Source organism: Pneumocystis jirovecii (genome assembly GCF_001477535.1).
Source record: "Pneumocystis jirovecii RU7 chromosome Unknown supercont1.6, whole genome shotgun sequence".
Lineage (NCBI taxonomy): Eukaryota > Fungi > Ascomycota > Pneumocystomycetes > Pneumocystales > Pneumocystaceae > Pneumocystis > Pneumocystis jirovecii.
In genome coordinates, this window is record NW_017264780.1 from 496,832 (window position 1) to 518,165 (window position 21,334).

At 31.3% G+C, this 21,334-nt stretch overlaps 5 protein-coding genes across 5 annotated transcripts; all 5 read left to right on the forward strand.

The window, feature by feature from the left end:
- Positions 1-1,791: 1,791 nt before the first annotated feature.
- On the forward strand, positions 1,792-4,824 carry T551_01658 (uncharacterized protein; the record flags this gene model as incomplete). Its single annotated transcript, XM_018373921.1, has 2 exons — positions 1,792-1,864; positions 1,913-4,824. The coding sequence occupies 2 exons, from the start codon at positions 1,792-1,794 to the stop codon at positions 4,822-4,824; spliced, it is 2,985 nt and encodes a 994-aa protein (XP_018230096.1).
- Positions 4,825-6,183: 1,359 nt separating this feature from the next.
- T551_01659 (uncharacterized protein) lies at positions 6,184-9,440 on the forward strand (the record flags this gene model as incomplete). Its single annotated transcript, XM_018373922.1, has 3 exons — positions 6,184-6,244; positions 6,295-6,388; positions 6,443-9,440. 3 exons carry the CDS (start codon positions 6,184-6,186, stop codon positions 9,435-9,437), a joined length of 3,150 nt encoding a protein of 1,049 aa, XP_018230097.1. The 3' UTR covers positions 9,438-9,440.
- A 555-nt stretch (positions 9,441-9,995) lies between these two features.
- T551_01660 (uncharacterized protein) lies at positions 9,996-13,073 on the forward strand (the record flags this gene model as incomplete). The annotated part of the gene is made up of 1 exon (XM_018373923.1): positions 9,996-13,073. One exon carries the CDS (start codon positions 9,996-9,998, stop codon positions 13,071-13,073), a length of 3,078 nt encoding a protein of 1,025 aa, XP_018230098.1.
- A 510-nt stretch (positions 13,074-13,583) lies between these two features.
- Positions 13,584-16,655, forward strand: T551_01661 (uncharacterized protein; the record flags this gene model as incomplete). Its single annotated transcript, XM_018373924.1, has 1 exon — positions 13,584-16,655. One exon carries the CDS (start codon positions 13,584-13,586, stop codon positions 16,653-16,655), a length of 3,072 nt encoding a protein of 1,023 aa, XP_018230099.1.
- A 443-nt stretch (positions 16,656-17,098) lies between these two features.
- Positions 17,099-20,212, forward strand: T551_01662 (uncharacterized protein; the record flags this gene model as incomplete). Its single annotated transcript, XM_018373925.1, has 1 exon — positions 17,099-20,212. One exon carries the CDS (start codon positions 17,099-17,101, stop codon positions 20,210-20,212), a length of 3,114 nt encoding a protein of 1,037 aa, XP_018230100.1.
- Between the last annotated feature and the right edge of the window lie 1,122 nt (positions 20,213-21,334).

Below are 21,334 nucleotides of genomic sequence, written 5' to 3' on the forward strand. Positions count from 1 at the left end.
TAATTAAATTTAACGACTGTTTTGAATTTATAATATTTTTCGTGTTTTTGATAATATTATGATTTTTCTGAAATAATTTGATAAATAACTCTTATAATTTTTACAAATTCTTTCAATTCAAATTGGCATATTTCATTTAGAATAGTATAATTAAAAAAACAAATTTAAAATATATAAAATAAAAATAATTTAAAAAAGGTAATTAGAATTCAAATTTTCTATGAAAACATTGATTTGAAGGTTAAGTTACAAAGTTACATAAAATCTTTAAATTCTTTATAATAGGTAAGATTGAAAAAAATATATTTATGAGCTTTTTTTGTAAAAAACAATAAATAAATAAATTAAAATAAAATTAGAACTTGGAATTTAAAAAAGAAAAAAAAAGATTTTTTTAAATATATTTAAGATACTGTAAATTATATAAAATGCTAATTAACAAAAATATCCATAAATATGATTGAAATAATGAAAAAATAAAAGAAATAGAAAATAATAATAAAATAAAATAAATTTTATTATTAATTTTAGTAATATTTAATACTATCCCATATTATATTGTATTAAAAACAGACTAAGGTTTAATGAATTTAAACATTTAATTATAAATTTAGACTTATGTAAGATACAGAAAACAATAAAAAGAACAAAAAATGTAGTAAAATTTAATAACTAGATAAAAAATAAGACATTATTAAAAAAATCCATCATAATAATAATTTTAACATAAATAATTTTACAAACTATTTTTTAATCAATAAGAATAATTATTATCAAATACATATACTTTGAAATAATATTTTAAATCTTTATAAAAAAATTAAAAATATAGAATATAAAATAATTTATGAAAAAAATATATGTTTGAAATAAGAATTATTAACTATCAGAATAACGTTTATCTAAAAATATTTATAAATTCATAAAACCATAAATAATGTTTCTAAATTAAATATTTAAAATCTTCAAATAAAATTTAAAATTTTTAAATATAAATCAAATTGAAATTTAAAATCAATTTTTACTCTTGGTTTTATTAATAACTTTAATAATATTAATTCAAATTTTAAATAAAAGCTTTGTATCAATTATATTTTTCAAAGTATATTTTTCTAACAATTTTTACTTCCAAGAAATATTTTAACAATTTTTAAAACATTCACTAAACCTTTAATATATATATAATTATAATAAAAACCATTCTTATTAAATTTATAAAATTAAAATTAGTCTTAAAAATGGAAATTAAGATCTAAATTAAATAATTTACTAGCAAATTATCAATATTGCGTTATGTATAAAATACTAATTTATTTCAAATTTTGTAAACAAATAATCTAATATAATTTTTAGTTATTAATGTTTCTTAAACATTCAAAATAAATGTTATGCGTAGTAACCCTAAATATCTAAAAACAAAAATTAATAAATCTTAAAAATTAATACATTTTTCACGAAAAAAATTTTAAAAACAAATCCTTTTATTATTATAGTATTCTAGATAACATAAACTATTAAGAATTTTCTAAATAACCTTCTAAACTAAGAAACTTAAAAGTCAATATTTTAAAATAGATTATTGAAAATAGAACAAAAGGCATATTGGAAACTATTGAAATAAATAATCAAGTTATAGATATATATCTATAAGAATAATATTTTTTATTTTTTAACTAATATACTAGTAAATAATTTTTTTGATATCGTAACTTTTTATCTATTTTCAAATCAATTGTATATTAGAAAATAAGATAAATTTATTTATTCATTTATTATTTATTATTTTTTTTTATGCAATTATTTTTAGGAACGTGTATTTTTTTAGTCTTTATTAGTATAAAAAGAGTTTTTTCAGAAGATGACGGTTTTTTAGGTAGCTTTTGTTTTTTTTTTCTTAATTTTAATTTTTTAGATCTTGTCAATGATTATTCTCCATTATATGAAGATGATCCATTACTTTCCTCTATACTTAGGAGTGATGAATACCATGTTCAATTATATGAACAATTAAAATGGATAGAACACGAGAATTTAAGGCAGAATTATATAGATGACTACTATTATTTAGCTATTATATTAGATAACTACTATTATTTAGCTATTATATTAGATAACTACAATGATTTAGTTACTATATTAGATAACAATGATTTATACCGTTATTGTGAAGCTAAGTTAAAGGAAACTTGCATTAGTATAGAAGACGTAAATAAAAGATTCCAAAAGATTTGTAAAAACCCTGAAGCATCATGCAAGGGTGCATACAGTAAAATTGTCAATAAAGCAAAAGAAATAGCTATTAGCTTTTCAGATAAAGAAACAAATGAACGTGATCAATGTAATAAATTACAAGTTAAATGCTTTTTCCTGGAACTTCATGGTTCATGGCATATTGGTGCTAAATGTGCTACATTAAAAGAGTATTGCTACAATAAAGTCCGTATGGGAGTGGCTGAAATAATTGTTTATGATTTTTTGAGAGGAACTTCAAATAATTTAGATACTTGCATAAGGAAACTTCAAAATGAATGTCAATTAGTTAATCAGCGAAGTCCCGAATTATTTGATTTGTGTGTCAATGTTGACACAGTTTGTAGTAAATTTATTTTGAAATCTAAAGAGGAATGTCAAAATTCTCAGGCTTTATTTTCATTGAATCAAATCTCAGAAAAAGAATGTAAGACTTTACTAGCGAAATGCTATTCTATTCTTTCAGACTGTCCAGCTCTTCGTCCGAAATGTCGTTCATTAAAAATAGATTGTGCAGAAAAAGGCTTTTTTTATGATATTTCGGAAAATTATAATTTTGCTCTTCTTGAAAACCCGTTTACTCATATGAACAGAAATGGTGCTGAATATGCATATGGAAAACTATATAATTCAGGCATATATGTTGCTAAAATACAGAATCTTTCAGATTTATTAATTGCCGATTTTTTGATAAATAATACAAAAGCAGTAGACAGAGATTGTAAAAAAGTGTTGGATGAAAAATGTTCTTCGATAAATTATTTAAACTACATCAAGCCTATGTGCAATGCATCTTCGAATAGTGAATATAAAATTTGTAAAAGCATATATTACAAAACTAGAGATTATTGTTATTCACTTTTAGAAAAGTTTAAAGAAAGCAATCAATTTTTGAAGTATTCAGATCGTCCTCTTTCGAAAACCGAATGTGAAGAATATCTTTCAATATGTTATTTTATTGATAAATATTTCAATTACTGGAATTCTGGTTTTTGGAAGAAATACGATACTTGTAAATATGTACGAATTGTTTGTTATCAAGAAGATTTAGATGCAGCTACAAATATGATTTTAATAAAAAAGTTGAGTGGAAGGTTTAAATTAAAAAGAAATTTTCAAGGAATCATGGCTTTACATCGAACTATGAGCGATTGTAAAAATGCTCTTTTAGAAGAATGTGGCAATTTTATGTATCATAGTTATCATATACTATATAAATGTTTACATCCAGAAGAAACATGCAAAAATTTAACAAATCTTCTTGATAAAAACTGCGAAAGATTAGAGAAAAATTTAAAAGCGGCAATTCCAAATCCTGAATATACTACGTGTAGACAGCTAAAAGAAGAATGTAATGAATTAGGACCATATTCTGAATATACGTTAATATTATGCAAAATTTTTAAAAAGATGTGTGAAAATGTGGATAAGTTAATGGAATTCAAATTAAGTGCACTTAAGGAAAAAAATTCAGTTTTAAAAAATAACGTTACTTGTTTGAATTATCTTAACAATTATTGTTCGGAAAATATCTCAAGTCACATATGTACTAATAAAAATGAATCATGTACACAAATGTTAGATCAAATTCCAATGCACTGCGAACAATTATCTTTTTATTTATCATATTATAAATCTTCTAATGGTCAAATAAATCATATAAATTATGGTCGTTGTTCTCAATTCCTCAATTATTGTGAAATGCTTAAAGAAACATGTCCTAATCTAACTAGTATATGTTCTCAAGTCGAACAATCATGTAACAAAGTTTCAACTCGAAAGAAAAACGTTATCGCTTTGATCAAAGTCGTTGGCGAAGAAATATCTAATCATAGTAAATGTAAAAAAAAATTACATGAAGTATGCAATAATACTATTCTGGAAAAAACAATGAATGAGCTATGTACTGATATTAATGATACATGCAAAATTTTGAAATTACATTTAGAAGAAATATGTGATCAGCTTACATTAAAAATTTTTAAATTTTTGTTTACTAATTCTAAATCTAAAATAGAATGTCAGAAATTAACACCTTTATGTTCATCTATAGCATCTTCTTGCAATGAAACGAATGTTAAAATTCTTCCTTTATGTCATAACTTTACTAGTGTATGCAGCAAATTACTTGAACAGCCAAAACCTTCAGAATTACCAGAATTACCAGAACCATTAGAACCATTAGAACCATTAGAACCATCAGAACCATCAAAACCAGAGATACCGCTAGAACCAGCACCAAAACCATCAAAACCACCAGCACCATCAGAACCGCCAGGATCACCAGAATCACCAGAATTGTCAGAGCCAAAACCAACACTGACAAATTTAACTGTAATATTAACAAGTACACAATTGTTAACAATATATTTACCAACTACATCAACTATGCATTCATCAGCTACGCATTCATCAACTACACGTTCAACTACACGTTCATTAAGGCCTAAACTAACGACATCCTCTGACGATAGACGTACAGTAGGCTTTGGAATTAGCCAAAGAAAATTAAAGAGAATAGAGTTAATCTGGATGGTTGCAGAAACAATACTGGGAATGTGGATAATTGTTTAAAATTAGAATAATATTCATTTATTAATATTTATTAGTATTTTCATGAAATGTTTTGGATGATTATATAGCTAATACTCGTTTATAAGAATGAAAAATTCATTTGAATATTTTTATGAAATAAATTAAAGAATTATAGTTAAATACATTCAATGCATTTATTCTACTATTTTTGAAAATTATTTTTTTTTTCTAAAAAAATATCAATTCTTTATAAATTGATCATATTTTTTACAGTTAATTTAAATTCAAAAAAAAAAAAACAGCCTTTTATATATTAAAAAAATACCTTGAACAGTCAAAGAAAACATGCATCATAGTTCTACAAACATAATATAAAATGGAAAATTCCAAAAGTTCTGTAAATAAGAAAAATACATAAAAAGCCAAAAAAAACAATAAAAAAAACAAATACATGGATTTCTAAAGCAAACTTAAGAATGAATTAATTTAAAAGCAAGATGACAAAAAATATTCAATCTTTCAAATGCTAAATATCTGAAAAATAAACAAAACATCTAGTTTTAAGAATATTTAATATATCATAAAAAATTAATTATTATAAAAAAACCTGAATAACGTAAAATTCTTAAAAAGATTGAAAAAAATCTTAAAAAACAAAAAAATTTAGAATAAAAATTAAATTTTTTTAAAGCTAATTAAAACAATTTATCAAGTAAATGCATATAAAAAATTATATAAATAAAAAAGTAAAAAAAAATTAAGATTATTAATGAAATACGTAGATATTAATAAATTTAAAAAAAAATAATCATTATTTAAAAAATATTTTTATAATTTCAGTTCTAAGACAAAAAATCTGCAAAAAATTTAGGAAAAATACAAAATCTTATTTATATAGTTTTAAATTTACATTTTGACTTAATAAAACAAAATATAAAAAGTGAATAAAAAATAATTAGCAAAAATCTTAAATCATATTTCTAAAATCATATTTTTAAGAAAAATAATAATAAAAAAAATTAAACAAAATCAGATTTAAAAAATAAAACCAAAATAGATAAAATGAAAATTAATAATAAGAACGCAAGAAAAAATAAAATAATAAAAAATACAGAAATAGGAATTATAAAAAGTATTACTAATAAAATTATATCATTTAAAATATTTAATATATTTTAAGAATATATTTTTATGAAAATTTATAGATTTAAAAGTAAAAACTAGATGAAAAATAAAACATGTAAATATAATACAAAATATAATACAAAACAATATCTATCTATTTATCGCATATCGGTTATTAATATTATCGTTTATCGTTATTTTTTAGTGAGAACGATATTTTTTCGATGTCAAATATGAACCATTTTTTATAAAAATTATTTGTTATCATTATAGATGAAAACATTTGCGTTAGCCAGTTTTCTTGGTATAGCGTATGCTTTCTCAAAAAACATTGGTATTATATGTATTATATTTTATTTTTTCACATTTTTAACTTTTTTTTAGAATTCATTCATAAAAGATCTGCATCAGATCCATCACAAGATCCATCACAAAATCCATTAGACTTACCATCCGATTTATCATTAGATTCATTAAGGTATAGAAAATTTTAAGCAGCAACAAAACATACAAAACTAACATTTTTATGCAGCGAAGAAAAAGTTTTATCTTTGATTCTAGGAAAAAACGCAGAAATTCAATGTGAAAAAAAACTAAAAGAATACTGCAGCGATTTGGAAGGTCTGGCCTTGGAGCCAAAGAACGTGCATCCTACATTAGAAGGATTTTGTAAAAATGTAAAACAGGAATGCAAAAATCTTGAAACTCAAATTGATACTCTCTCGAGTAATGCCAAGGATTATCTTGAAGATATTATTACGAGTAGTTCAGGTAATATGGTTTTAGGAAAAACCCGTTGCAACTATGCTCATATCCAATGCGTGATTTTCCGAGAATTTTTTAATTTTTCTTCTATATGCGATGAGATAGCTGAACAATGTTATCGTCAAATAAATGAAGATTTAGCTTATGAAGTTCTTTTAAGGGCTCTTCCTAGAGATTCGAAAAATCAAGTAACATGCGAAGAAAAAATTAAAGAATCATGTTTCAAGTTAAATAGAGAAAGTTATCATTTACTCTGGTTTTGTTTTCTCTTAGAAAAAACATGTGAGATTCTCGTTAATAAAATAAGAGACAACTGTGGAGCTATTGAAGATCTCAAAAATACATTAAAAAAGACTAATACATTAAAAAATGACTGTTATCCTTTACTCAGAAAATGTTATTTTCATTCATCAAACTGTGAAAATGAAAAGGTACAGAGCTGTGTGGAGTTTAAAAAACGTTGCAAAGAAAAAAATATCACATACCCTCCCCCCCTCCCCCCCCACACACACAGTCTTTCTTTTAATCCATTAGACTTTCCACCTACATTGCAGGAGAAAATAGATCTTCAACAGCTTCATACAGAAGCGTTAACTTTTGGTATTTTTCTTGGAAGGTCCTTGTCGACAAAGTTTTCTCATTTTTTGTTATTTTCAAACTATTATACTGGAGACAATGCAAGTAAATTAGACAATACTCAGTCTTGCACTAAATCTTTGGAAAATTGCGTTTCTTTTAAATATCTGACAGAAGAACTAGCAAATATATGCAGCGCAACTAACAAAAATGAAACATGCAAAGAGTTAAACAATGAACTGAAAAGAGAATACATGTCTCTCAAATTGCTTCTCTATAACAAAAAGCTTTCTAGCGTAAGCAATACTGCTGACTCTAAATCGTACTCATGGAGCGAACTACCAGGAGAAATTTCTAAGGAAGACTGTATAAGTCTTAACTACAAATGCTATTGTATAGATCCATATTCTAATAATACTCTTTACAATGCTTGTAGAAATCTAAGACTAGAGTGTTTTAAATCGGCAACTTACGGACTAGCAAGGGACGTGTTGGAGGAAGGGTTGTTTGGATTGTTTCACAACCTAGATTCTGATGGAATTAAAAAATGCGCACTTAAATTATTAGAAAGGTGCAAACTAGTCAGAAACAACAATATAAATCTTCTCTCAATGTGTTTAAGGCCAAAAGAGACATGTGAAGTACTTGCAGAGGATGTAGAAAGAAAGAGTCATCGTCTACGGCATATTTTAGATAAAACGAGAGATTATCCCCGAGAAAAGGATTGTCTCGTTTTGGAGAAACAATGTGAAGACCTGACAAAGGATTTTGAAGAGCTTAATGGTCCTTGCGCTACGCTAAAAAGGAATTGTGCTCATTTGAGGAATACAAAAGAAGTAAAAGACAGTTTGTTGAGTAAAAATACAGATATTTTGGCAAACGTCGATAATTGCACAACATATTTAGGTATGAAGTGTCCTCGGTGGTTTAGGAAGGAAATAAATCCATTCAATCTTACATGTGTAGCACTCCACAAATCATGCGTTATAATGATTGAAGAGGTACAAAATCATTGTTTGGCATTCCAACAAAATATGGAGGATCACAAAGTTATTGAAAAATCAAAAGAAGATGAAGAAAGAGATAATATTTGTTTTCTTTGGGATGGATACTGCAATATGCTTACAGGGAATTGTCCTGATAAACTAAAACAGGGCAATAATGGCGAAGATGGTCTTTGCGTGAGTCTCAAGAAGAACTGTAAGGCGTTTCGCGAAAAATTGCCTCTATTAAAAGCCCTTATGTACAATTTAAAAGGTTCTTTAAAAGAAAAAGATACTTGCGTTAAGAAACTAAATGATTATTGTACGAAATCAGCACACTCAAACAAGACTCTTGAAGATTCATGTAAAAAATATGGTAAAGATGAAAACATAAAAAGTGAAACTTGTGAAAAACTTGTCAAATGGATGGAAATATTGTGCAATACCTTACCAGTCAAATTGGATAAAGCTGCTAAAGACTTGGAAAATAGAGCAAACGAATTTAAAAAAACCAAGCAAGAAACTGAAAAAGTCATTAATGATTCTGGTTTATTCTTGGCAATTTCTCAAACAGCAGATAAGAAGAATCATCATCTTCACAGCAATAACACGGCTTATGTTAGACTTGTACGTCGCGAGGATGACTTGGACATAGAGCCATCAGTGCGTCAAGGGTTAGCGTTTGATCTGGTGTCTTTACTTGTAGAGTTGTATTTGGAAGCCAAGGGCATCTGTGATCATTTTATCCAAGAGTGTGTCTTTGAAGATGACTGTCCTAAGTTTAAAGATTCATGTGGAAAAATACGTAAGTCTTGTGAGGCGTTTGTGTTGCCTGATGCCAAGCCTCGTGTAACAACGTCTGTATCAACAACGACGCTTACAGAGTCAACAACTGTAACGGATACTCAATCGGAATCTACTGTAGCAACTACAATGATGGAGGGAAAGTGTGTTGCGCTTCATTCAAAGACTACGTGGGTAACAAGCAAATCAACATCTACAAAAACAACTACAACTACATCAGTAACAACACTGACACAAAAATGCAAACCAGTACCATGTACAACGGAAGAAACACAAAGAAAGCCTGAAACTAGAAGTAAAACAGATCATACAGTAATGCCGAACGAGGGGATAAAGATATCTGGATTGGGAGTAACGAGTATTGTTATATGGGTAATAGGAGTTTTTATTGTGATTTAAAGGGAACATTTGCTATGATTTAAAAAAAGTTTTTGTTGTGATTTAAAGGGAATTTTTGCTATGATTTAAAAAAAGTTTTTGTTATGGTTTTAAAAAATAATAAGCATTTGCATTGGGCTGTAAAACTCGAGAAATTCAGAAGATATTCTAAAAAGTGATCTGAAGGAGAATTCCCTAGAGAAAGATATGGGAGACTCAAGAAGAACTTTAGAAATATCCAATAAAAAAATGTTCAATATGAATATTAAACAGTGCATAAATATTTAGTGCAACAACATGAAGATTAATCAGACCTAAAGATTCCAGTATCGAATTCAAATGCAAACCTCAATTTTTAAGTATTTCCAAATTATACTCATATTATTAATTGAAAAGACACTTTAAACATCGTCATTAACACAGAAATGGCACAGGATTACTCTTTTTTCTCAAAAAACTACCTTTAAAACTTTCAATATTCAACATCTTAATGAAGACAATATAAAATAGAAACAGCTTTAAAAGTCTGCCCACACAGCCAACAAGCACGCTTTCTCTCACATTAATGTCCTCTAGATTTTGGCGCGGGCGGTGGCGCGGGCGGTTAAGCGGCAGGCAAAAGGTGCACAGAATAGCATTGATGAGGAGCATGTTTTAGCTTTAATTCTAAAAGAAAATGATTTGGATGAAACAAAATGTATAAAAAAATTGAAAGAATATTGTCAAGAACTGAAAGAAGCAAAACTAACAACGGAAAAAGTTCATGAAAAACTAAAGGATATCTGTGATAACACAAAACGAGATGAAAAATGTAAAAAACTAAAAACTAAAGTTACTGAAAAGTGCAATGAATTTAAAACAAAAAAGTTAGAACAAGCGTTAAAGAAACTATCTGATAATGATTGCAAAGAAAATGAACGACAATGCCTATTTTTGGAGGGAGCATGCCCTGATCTTGTAGAGGATTGTAACAAACTAAGGAATCTATGTTACCAGAGAAAACGTGACGGTGTAGCGGAAGAAGTCCTTTTGAGGGCAGTTCGCGGAAGTTTAACTAATAAAACTACATGTGAAGGAAGGCTCAAAGAAGCTTGCATAGAGTTGAGTCAAGAAAGTGATGAATTAACGAAGCTTTGTCTTTATCAAGAAACAACATACGTAAGTCTTGTAGCAAGAGGAAAGAGTAAATGTGATACTCTGAAAAAAGAAGTTGAAGAAGCACTTAAGAAGAATGAATTACGAGAAAAATGTCTACCATTACTTGAGCAATGCTATTTTTACAGAGGAGATTGCGAAGGTATACCAAACTGTAATAAATCTAAACAAGACTGCAAAGAATATGTACCAGAGTGTGATACATTGGCAGAGAAGTGTGGAAAAGAAAATATTGTTTATATGCATCCGGGACCCGATTTCGATCCAACTAAGCCAGAGCCTACAGTAGCAGAGGACATAGGGCTGGAAGAGCTTTATAAGAGGGCCACAGAAGAAGGTGTTCATATTGGAAGGCCTCCTGTAAGAGATGCAACTGCTCTACTGGCACTTTTGATTCAGAATCCAACTAATACTCAACCGGAAAAAAAAGAAAAATGCAAAAATGTTCTTAAAGATAAGTGTAAAGAGTTAAAAAAACACGAGGTTTTGGGATATCTGTGTAATGATAATGGCTCTGCTAGTCAAAATGGAACTGAAAAGTGTGGAAAACTAGAGAAGGAGCTAGCAAACAGTACTAAAATTCTTTCTGAAAAAATAAAGAATAAACATCTCTCTGGATCCGGAAAAACCATTCCATGGTATAAGTTGTCGACATTTCTTAGTGACAGTGACTGTGCAAGGTTAGAATCAGACTGTTTTTATTTAAAAAGTCAAGCACCTCTTGACAAAGAATGCAATAATCTGAAGGCAGCATGTTATAAGAGAGGGCTTGAAGCACGAGCCAATGAAGCATTGCAGAGAAAGATGTACGGATTGTTCCGTGGTTCAGGCAAAGAATGGTTTAAGAAGCTATTGGATAAGATAATGAAAGAGTGTTCGGAACTTAAAACAACAAGTGATGAGTTGTTTTTGCTATGTATTGATCCACTTAAAGCAGTTAGAATACTTGCAGCTGATATCCAAACAAGAGCGGTCTTTTTGCGGAAACAATTGGATCAAAAGCGAGATTTTCCAACAGACAAAGACTGCAAGGAATTGGGGAGAAAGTGTGAGGCTTTAGGAAAGGATTCAAATCAGATTCAATGGCCATGTCATACGCTAAAGCAACAATGTGATCGCTTAGGAACTACAGAAATTTTGAAGCAGGTTTTATTGGATGAACACAAGGATACTTTGAAAGATGAAGAAAGTTGTGTAGAATATCTAAAAGAAAAGTGTAATAAATGGTCTAGAAGAGGCGATGACCGTTTCTCTTTTGTATGTGTCTTCCAAAACGCTACGTGTGAGCTGATGGTAAAAGACGTACAAGATAGGTGCAAAGTATTCAAAGAAAATATAGAGAATTCAAAAATCATTGGATTTCTTAAAAATAACACGGGTAAAATAACAAGATTAGCAAATATTTGCCCATTTTGGGACCCATATTGTGACAAATTTTCACCTAATTGTCTAGATCTTACGAAAGAAAATACTCTTTGTACAAAGATCAAGAAGCATTGTGAACCATTCTATAAAAGAAAGGCCTTGGAAGACGCTCTCAAAGTAGAGCTTCGAGGAAAATTAGGTGATCAAGATAAATGCAATTTGGCACTAAAAGGATATTGTACACAATTAGAAAAATTAAATAATGAATCTATCAAAAGTTTATGCAAAGCTAACACCAAAGATAACCCTAAAAAGAGCAACGAAGATGCTAAAAAGGAACTCTGTGAGAAATTAGTGGAAGAAGTAAAAGAACAATGCAAAACATTACCAGCAGAACTAAAACAACCAGCAGACAATCTAAAAAAAGATGTTAAGACATATGAGGAACTTAAGGAAGAGGCAAAGAAAGCAATGAACAAGTCCAGCCTTGTTTTATCACTCGTTAAGAAAGACGGAAATAATACACCGAAAAATAATAGCAAAAGCGAAGATAAGAATGACGTTTCAAACGGACTTCAAGATACCACAAAACATGTGAAAATACTACGGAGAGGAGTTAAGGATGTATCCGTAACAGAATTAGAAGCTAAAGCATTTGATTTGGCAGCAGAAGTATTTGGAAGATATGTAGACTTGAAAGAAAGATGTAATAAATTGGAATCAGATTGCGGAATTAAGGAGGATTGCAAAGACTTAGAAGAAGTATGCAAAAAGATTAATAAGGCTTGTCGCAATCTGAAGCCTCTGGAGGTGAAGCCGCATGAAACAGTGACAGAAAGCACAACGACGACCACGACGACAACAACGACCGTTGCCGATCCGAAGGCAACGGAATGCAAATCCTTACAGACAACAGACACATGGGTTACACAGACTTCGACACACACAAGCACGTCTACCATCACATCTACAATTACATCAAAAATAACACTCACATCAACGAGGCGGTGCAAACCAACCAAGTGTACGACAGGGGATGATGCAGAAGACGTGAAGCCAAGTGAAGGCTTGAGGGTGAGCGGGTGGAATGTGATGAGGGGGGTGATAGTAGCAATGGTTATTTCGTTCATGATTTAGAAAGAAAATGAGCAGGATTTAATGATGAGCATGTATATTTACTAGATGAGCAAGCAGGGTAGGAGAGGAAAGAGTAAAGTAGATTGAGTCATCTCTTCAGCATCAATTGAAAGTGCATTACACATGAAATCACATGTTCCCTATCTAATTGGCCACTATTCTTTGCCTAAGTAGCCTTTATTTCTCATTTATGTCCTTTTACATTCTACTTTTTATTTATTCAAATTTTACTATTACCCCGCATTTACCCCACATTTACCCCACACAAATTTAAATACATACTAAGCACGTATCATAATAATTCTATGGACACACTAAAGATATACTTTGCACACACTACTTCTCTGACAAGTTTTGTCACTAAGTTTACTTGAACACCCTTAAAATTAAGAATAATTTAATATTCAAATTTGAAGACATGGCACTAATACCTGACATGCAACCGAAACACGTTAATGGAAACCCAAACTCAAACCACACCACAGCGCGCCCACCCCCGTCAGGCACGGCTTGGCGCGGGCGGTGGCGCGGGCGGTTAAGCGGCGTGCTGCACAAGGAGCAGGAGTAAATGTATATGATGATGAGGAGTTTATTTTGGCTTTTCTTCTAAAAAAAGATGCAATAGAAGAATCAAAATGCAAAAAAAATTTAGAAGAATACTGTAAAAGCTTAAATGAAATAGACAAGGACTTAAATAAAGTCTATCCAAAACTAAAGGAAATTTGCAAAAATAATGGAGTACCAAAATGTACAGGATTAAAAGACAACATTGATAAAAAGTATACTAGTTTTAAAACAAAACTTGATGATGCATTAAAAAAGGAAATTCCACAGTTGACAGAAACAGATTGTATAAATCAGCAACAATGCCTATTTTTAGAAGGAACATATCCTGATGATCTCAAAAATAAGTGCAATAATTTGAGAAATAAATGTTATCAAAAGAAACGTGACGAAGTGTCACAAAAAGCTCTTTCGAGAGCACTTAAAGGAAGTCTTGAAAATAAAGATAAATGTAAAGAGGAACTCAAAAAAATTTGTTTAGAGTTAAGTCAAGAAAATGACGAATTAATGAAATCATGTCTTGATCAAGAGAAGACATGTAATGATCTTGTAAACAAGATACAAAATAAATGTAGTACTTTGAAAACGGGAATTGAAGACGTATTTAAAAATGATAACCTATTAAAAAAAAAATGTCCATCATTTCTTGAGGAATGCCACTACACATTAAACTGTCAAGAAGCACATAAACCTGATTGCAAGAAACTTATAGAAAAATGTAAAGAAAAAGAAGTTACTTATATAGCGCCAGGTTCGAGTTTTGATCCTACAGAATCAAAAACTACACTAGTAAAAAAAATAGGTTTAAAAAAACTTTATAAAGAAGCAGCGGAAAAAGGAATTCATATTGGGAAGTCACCTGCTGCAGATGCAATTGCTCTTTTATCATTATTGATTCAAGATCCAAGTCTTAAAAGTCAAGCAGGTGGTAGAGAAGGAAAATGCAAAAAAGTTCTTGAAAATAAATGTAAAGATTTCCAAGATCATGACATTCTAGGAAATTTATGTACTGGTGGTAATGCTAATGGAAATGGAACCGCACAATGTGGTAAATTGGAGGAAGATATTGAAAAAGTATGCAAAATTTTCACATTAAAAATTGTTAATAATCATCTATTTGACGTAACAAAAGGAAATAATGGAATTATTATATGGAATAAATTGCCAACATTTCTCAGCAATGGAGATTGTGAAACTCTAGAGTCATATTGTCTTTATTATGGAGAAAATTGTCCAAATGGTAAAGAAGCATGTGTGAATGTAAAAGCTGCATGTTACAAAAAAGGACTTGATGGGTTAGCAAATGAAGTCTTGGAAGAAAATATGCGGGGAATGTTACGTCGTTCAAACAAAACATGGCTTAAAGATTTTCAAAAAAGGCTAATAAAAGAATGCAAGGAACTTAGAGAAAAGGGTAACGGTGTTTTTTCAAGCGATGAATTGTTTTTGTTATGTCTACGGCCGCTAAAAACGGCTATTGTGCTTTCAGCAGATTTACGAATGAAATCAGTCTTTTTACTAAGACATTTAGACAAAAAGCGAGATCTTCCAACGAAAGAAGATTGTGAAAAATTACAAGAGAAATGTAGAATACTAGGGCATGATTCGAAAGAGATTGAATGGCCATGTCGTACATTAACGCAACATTGCAATCGGCTGGAAAGTATAGAGCACTTGGAAAAAGAAATGTTAGAGGAAAATAAAGGATATTTAAAAGATAAAGATACATGTGAGGCAGAAATTTATAAACGCTGTAAAAAATGGATTAGAAGGGAAAATAACAAGTTTTTTCATGCATGTCTTTCATTAGAATTTGCTTGCAAAAAGATTACAGAAAATGTTAAATCTAAATGTGTTGCATTGAGTAGAAACATAGAAACTATGGATATTTTAAAGAAAGTAACTCAAGAAGATAAAATGGAAGAAACATGCGAGTTTTGGACTCCGTATTGTAAAAAGTTTATGCCAAATTGTAATGAACTTAAAGAAGATGGAGGAAAGGATGGAAAATGCAAAGAGCTTAATGAGAAATGCAAGCTATTCCTTGAAAGGAAAGACTTAGAAGATAAAGTTGCAGAAGAATTGAAAGGTAATTTGTCAAAAGTAAGAGAATGTAACAATGCACTTAACATATACTGCACGGAATGGAAAAAAGCAAAGAATGGACTTGAAACATTGTGTATTGGTGAAACTAAAAAAATGAATGAAACTCAAGTTAAAGAAAAGCTTTGCAAAAGATTAGTGCAACGTATAAAAAGAAAGTGCCCAGGGTTGAAGAGCAAACTTGAAGAAGTGAAGGATGAATTGGAGAAAAAAAAGAAAGACTATGAAGAAATTAGAAAAAAGGCAGAAGAAGCAATGAAAAATGCAAATCTTATTTTATCAAGAGTAAAAGCATCAAATAATGAGTCAACGAATAGTTCTGTTCCTAATGTATTAAATAAAGAGAAAAATATAACACAATTTAGACTTGTAAAGAGAGATACAAAAGCAAAAGTGACAGAAGAGGAAGTCAAAGCATTTGATTTGGTAGCACAAGCATTTGAACTCTATGTAGAATTGAGGGAGGTATGTCAGCATTCATTAAAGGAGTGTGTATTTAAAAAAGAATGTGGTTGTGGCGATCCATGTAAAACAATAGAAAATAAATGTTATGGGTTGAAACCATTAGAAATAAAGCCACACGAAATAGAAACAACGACGACAACGACCACAACCACAACCACCACAACAACAACAAAGACAGAAGGAGAAGGGAAGACGGCAGAGTGCCAGTCTCTGCAGACGACAGACACATGGGTCACAAAGACGTCGACCCATACTAGCACATCCACGACTACGTCCACGGTCACGTCAAGAATAACGTTGACCTCGACGAGGCGGTGTAAGCCTACGAAGTGCACGACAGGAGAGGAAGATGATGCAGGTGACGTGAAGCCGAGTGAAGGGCTGAGGATGAGTGGGTGGAATGTGATGAGGGGGGTGTTACTAGCAATGATGATTTCATTCATGATTTAAATGTAAAATGGGAATGGGATATAAGAGCAGCATGTATATTTACTAGATAAGAAGGCAGGGTAAGAGAGGAAAGAGTAGAGTATGATCTCTTCAGCATCAATTGAAAGTGCATTATAACCAAAAGAATACGTGTCCCCTAGCCAGTTGTCCCATATTTTTCGCTTGCATAGCCTTTATTTTTCATTTATGTTCTTTTATATTCTACTTTTTATCTATTCAGATTTTACGATTACCCCACATTTACCCCACACAAATTTAAATACTACGATATTCAAACATCAGAATATTGTATGGACACACTAAAGATATATTTCAGCACACACTGTGCTTCTCTGACAGGTTTTATCACTAAGTTTACTTGAACTCTCTTAAAATTAAGAATAATTTAATACTCAAATTTGAAGACATGGCTCTAAAATCTCACATGCAACCGAAACACGTTAATGGAAACCCAAACTCAACCACACACCACAGCACAGCCCACTTTCGTCGGCCACAGCTTGGCGCGGGCGGTGGCGCGGGCGGTTAAGCGGCGAGCTGTAAAAGCACCAGGGCAATATGATGATGAAGTGAGCATTTTGGCGTTGATTTTAAAAGAAAATTACGAAGAAGATCAAAAATGCAAAGAAGAATTGAGCAAATATTGTGAAAACTTAAAGAAAATAGGTTTAAAAGACGAACAAATACATAATAAATTAAAAGATTTATGTAATACTGGAAAACAAGATGCAAAATGCCAAGAAATAAAAAATAAAGTTACTCAAAAGTGCAATGAATTTAAAACAGAATTGGAAAAATTGGCGAATAAGGATGCCTCAGATTTGACAAATGATGAATGTACGAAAAATGAACAACAGTGCTTATTTTTAGAAGGAGCATGCTCAAAAAATCTTAAAGATAATTGCAATAAATTAAGGAATAACTGTTATCAAAAGAAGCGTGACAAAGTGGCTAAAGAAGCTCTTTTAAGGGCACTTAGTGGAAGTCTAACCAATGATAGTACATGCGAAAAGAAACTTAAAGAACTTTGTCCAAAGTTAGGTCAAGAAAGTGATGAATTAGCGCAAAAGTGTTTTGATACGGGCTCAGCATGCACCTCTCTGACAAAAGCAGCAAAAGAAAAGTGTAAATCTTTGAAGAAGAAAATAGAGGAAGTATTAAAACTTAATGGGGAGTTACAAAAAAAAGGGCATTCTTTACTTAAAGAATGTCATTTTCACAGTAAGAACTGCGAAACAGACAAACCGAATTGTAATGACTTAAAGAAAAAATGTAAAAATGCAGGAATAATTTATATACCACCAGGCTCAAAATTTGATCCTACAAGACCAGAGGCTACGCTAGCAGAAAAAATAGGTTTGGAAGAACTTTACAAAGAAGCAGCGACACAGGGAGTTCTGATTGGAAGAACACTAAAAGAAGATATTGTTGATTTATTAGTGTTTCTGTCAGAAGACAATTTTGATAAAGATAAATGCAAAACTGTACTCAGTACTAAATGTAATTCTATTAAACATTTAGCAGAAAATTTAGAAAATTTATGTAAAAATGCAAACAGTTATGAAAATCAATGTAAAGAATTTGAAGAAGAATTTAAAAGAAAAAAGGCTTTTCTAACTGCAAAGTTTAAAAACAAAGAATTTAAAGATGACATCACATTATGGGGTGAATTACCAAGTCTCCTTACCGAAAATGACTGCACGAGATTACAATCAGACTGTTTTTATTTCAAAAGCCAAACATCTTTTGATAAACATTGTAGGAATGTTAAGGCAGCATGTTATAAAAAAGGACGTAACGCACTTGCATACCAAGTACTGCAAGACAAAATGCGAGGAAAATTCCAGTATACAAATGATACATGGTTTGAAATGCTTCAAAAAGAGTTAGTAAAGGTGTGTGTGGATCTGAAAGGAACGAGTAATGAATTGTTTGTGTTATGTGTGAAACCGAAAGAAGGAGTCAATGCAGTATTAATGGATTTACATATGAAAACAGATTTATTGCAAGAAGATTTAAATGAAAAACGAGATTTTCCTATGAAGCAGGATTGCAGAGAATTGCGAAAGAAGTGCGATGATCTGAAACAAGACTTTAAGGAATTTGAATGGCCCTGTTATACGCTAGAGCATCATTGCAATAGGATGGATATTGCTGAACAATTGGAAGAAAGGTTGTTGGAAGAAAAGGTGAAGGATTTGGATAAGTTCGATTCATGTTTAAAAAATCTGGGAGAACAATGTCATAAATGGAGTAGAAGAGGAAGAGCACAATTTGCTCTCGCATGCGTAGCACAGAATATTACATGCAAGATTCTTACAGGAAGCGTAGGGTCTAAGTGTACTACATTGAAAGGACGTATGAAAGCAAGTGATGTTATAAAGACTGCAAAGGATAATGACAAAAATGAAGCGACTTGCAACTCTTGGGCACCCTATTGTAAAAAATTTGTGTCAAGTTGCCAGAATCTAACGACTTCTGGTGATGGGGAATGTGAAAAGCTTAACAAGGAATGTGAATCATTCATTAAAAGAAAGGAATTGGAAGAAAAAGTAATCGATGAATTAAAGGGTGCTTTGAAAACGGAACAAGAGTGTCAAAATACACTTGAAAAATACTGCACACAATGGACAAATGCAACTAATCATCTTAGCACTTTGTGCACAGACAAAACTAATAAAAATGGAAATGCTAAGAAAAAACTCTGCAAAAAACTAGTAGAACGAGTAAAAAATCAATGTCCTGTATTGCAAGTAAAACTCACGAAGGCAAGTGAGGAGCTACCTAAAAAAAAAGAAGACTACGAGAAGCTTAAAACTGAAGCGGTGAAAGCAATGAATGATGCAAATTTCGTTTTATCAAAAGCAAAAGCAACAGATGATAAATCTGCAGGCAAAGCAGCACCAGCAGCACCAGCAGCACCATCAGGATCAGCGCCATCAGGATCAGCACCAGCAGCACCGAATACAACACAAAACACAGTATTATTTAAACTTGTAAGAAGAAGTATAAACACACCTGTGACAGAAAAAACATATGTTACAGAAAGAGAGTTAAAAGCATTTGATTTAGTATCTCAAGCATTTAGCTTGTATGTAGAATTAAAAGAATTGTGTCATGATTCAGAGAAAGGATGTGGATTTAAGAAGGAATGTGAAGACATTAAGGACGCATGCACTAAAATTGAAAAAGCATGTGGTGGATTGAAACCACTAGAAATAAAACCACACGAAATAGAAACAACGACAACAACAACGACAACAACAACAACAACAACAAAGACAGAAGGAGAAGGAAAGACGGCAGAGTGCCAGTCTCTGCAGACAACAGACACATGGGTCACAAAAACATCAACACATACCAGCACATCTACGACCACGTCCACGGTCACATCGAGAATAACACTCACCTCGACGAGGCGGTGTAAGCCTACGAAGTGTACGACAGGAGAGGAAGATGAAGCGGGTGAGGTGAAGCCGAGTGAAGGGTTGAGGATGAGTGGGTGGAGTGTGATGAGGGGGGTGTTGGTGGCAATGATGATTTCATTCATGATTTAAAAAGCAAATGGGCAGGATTTAATAATGGGCATGTATATTTACTAGATAAGAAGGCAGGGTAGGAGAGGAAAGAGTAGATATGATCTCTTCAGCATCAATTGAAAGTGCATTACACATAAAGTAGCGTGTTCCCTGTGCAAATAGCCTGTACCCCTCGGCTGAATGGCCGCTGTTTGTTGTGCCATGTCGTTATCAGCGCATTCAGCGCCTACCCCGGATTTACCCCAGAGTTGAGGTGCACCGTACTGAGAGATGATGGGATAGAACAATGGGGGGAGGGGGGGTTGATGAATGGAGTTGGTGTTTGCAAGCGTTGACAGAGGCGTTGACAGAGGCGTTGACAGAAGCGTTGACAGAGGCGTTGACAGAGGCGTTGACAGAAGCGTTGACAGAAGCGTTGATATAAGAATTGATAGAAATTAGTGTTTAGAAAGATTTCCATAGTGTATTTAAGCATTGTTTTGAAATAAAATCAAGATTGAAATAAAAAAAAGAAATATTTCAGAGATCAAGATGAGCTGTAGAGATTGAATTTGAGAGCCACTGAAAAAAATGAATGAAAGGGAAAGAGTCGGAGGGGGACGAGAAGGGGAGGGCCATCAAAGACGAAACGAATGGTTTAAGGTGGGGGAAGATGAATTTTTTTAAAAAAGTAAAAGTAGGTGATAAGCTGGGAGGGGGAAAAGTGAGTGGATAAAAAAAAAGAAAAAAACAAGAGAGAAGCGTTTAGAGGAGTAGAAAGAGTGTTTAGAGTGAAGGTGAGGCGTAGTGAAGGTGTTTTTGTGAATTTAGTGAAAGTAAGCATAAGATAGACAAATGTAAATAAATGAATCATCAAGAAAGATTGAGTAAGAAATAGAAAGAATAGAATATAGAGGAGTGAATGAAGATGAGAATAGCGGGGAAAAGTGATGGAAAAAGAGAGAGGGGAAATTATTTTTTTTTATTAAAGTAGATTAAAGAGTTTAATATGATTAAAGTATAAAGAAAATAGTAAAATGGAAAATATGAAAAATACATGAAAAGAAGAAAAGATGAAAATCAAATCTAGGAGGAGAGAAGAGTCAGGAAAAGTCGTTTTTTCTTATAAAACACGCTGGATGGGGAGAAAGTTGAGTAGAG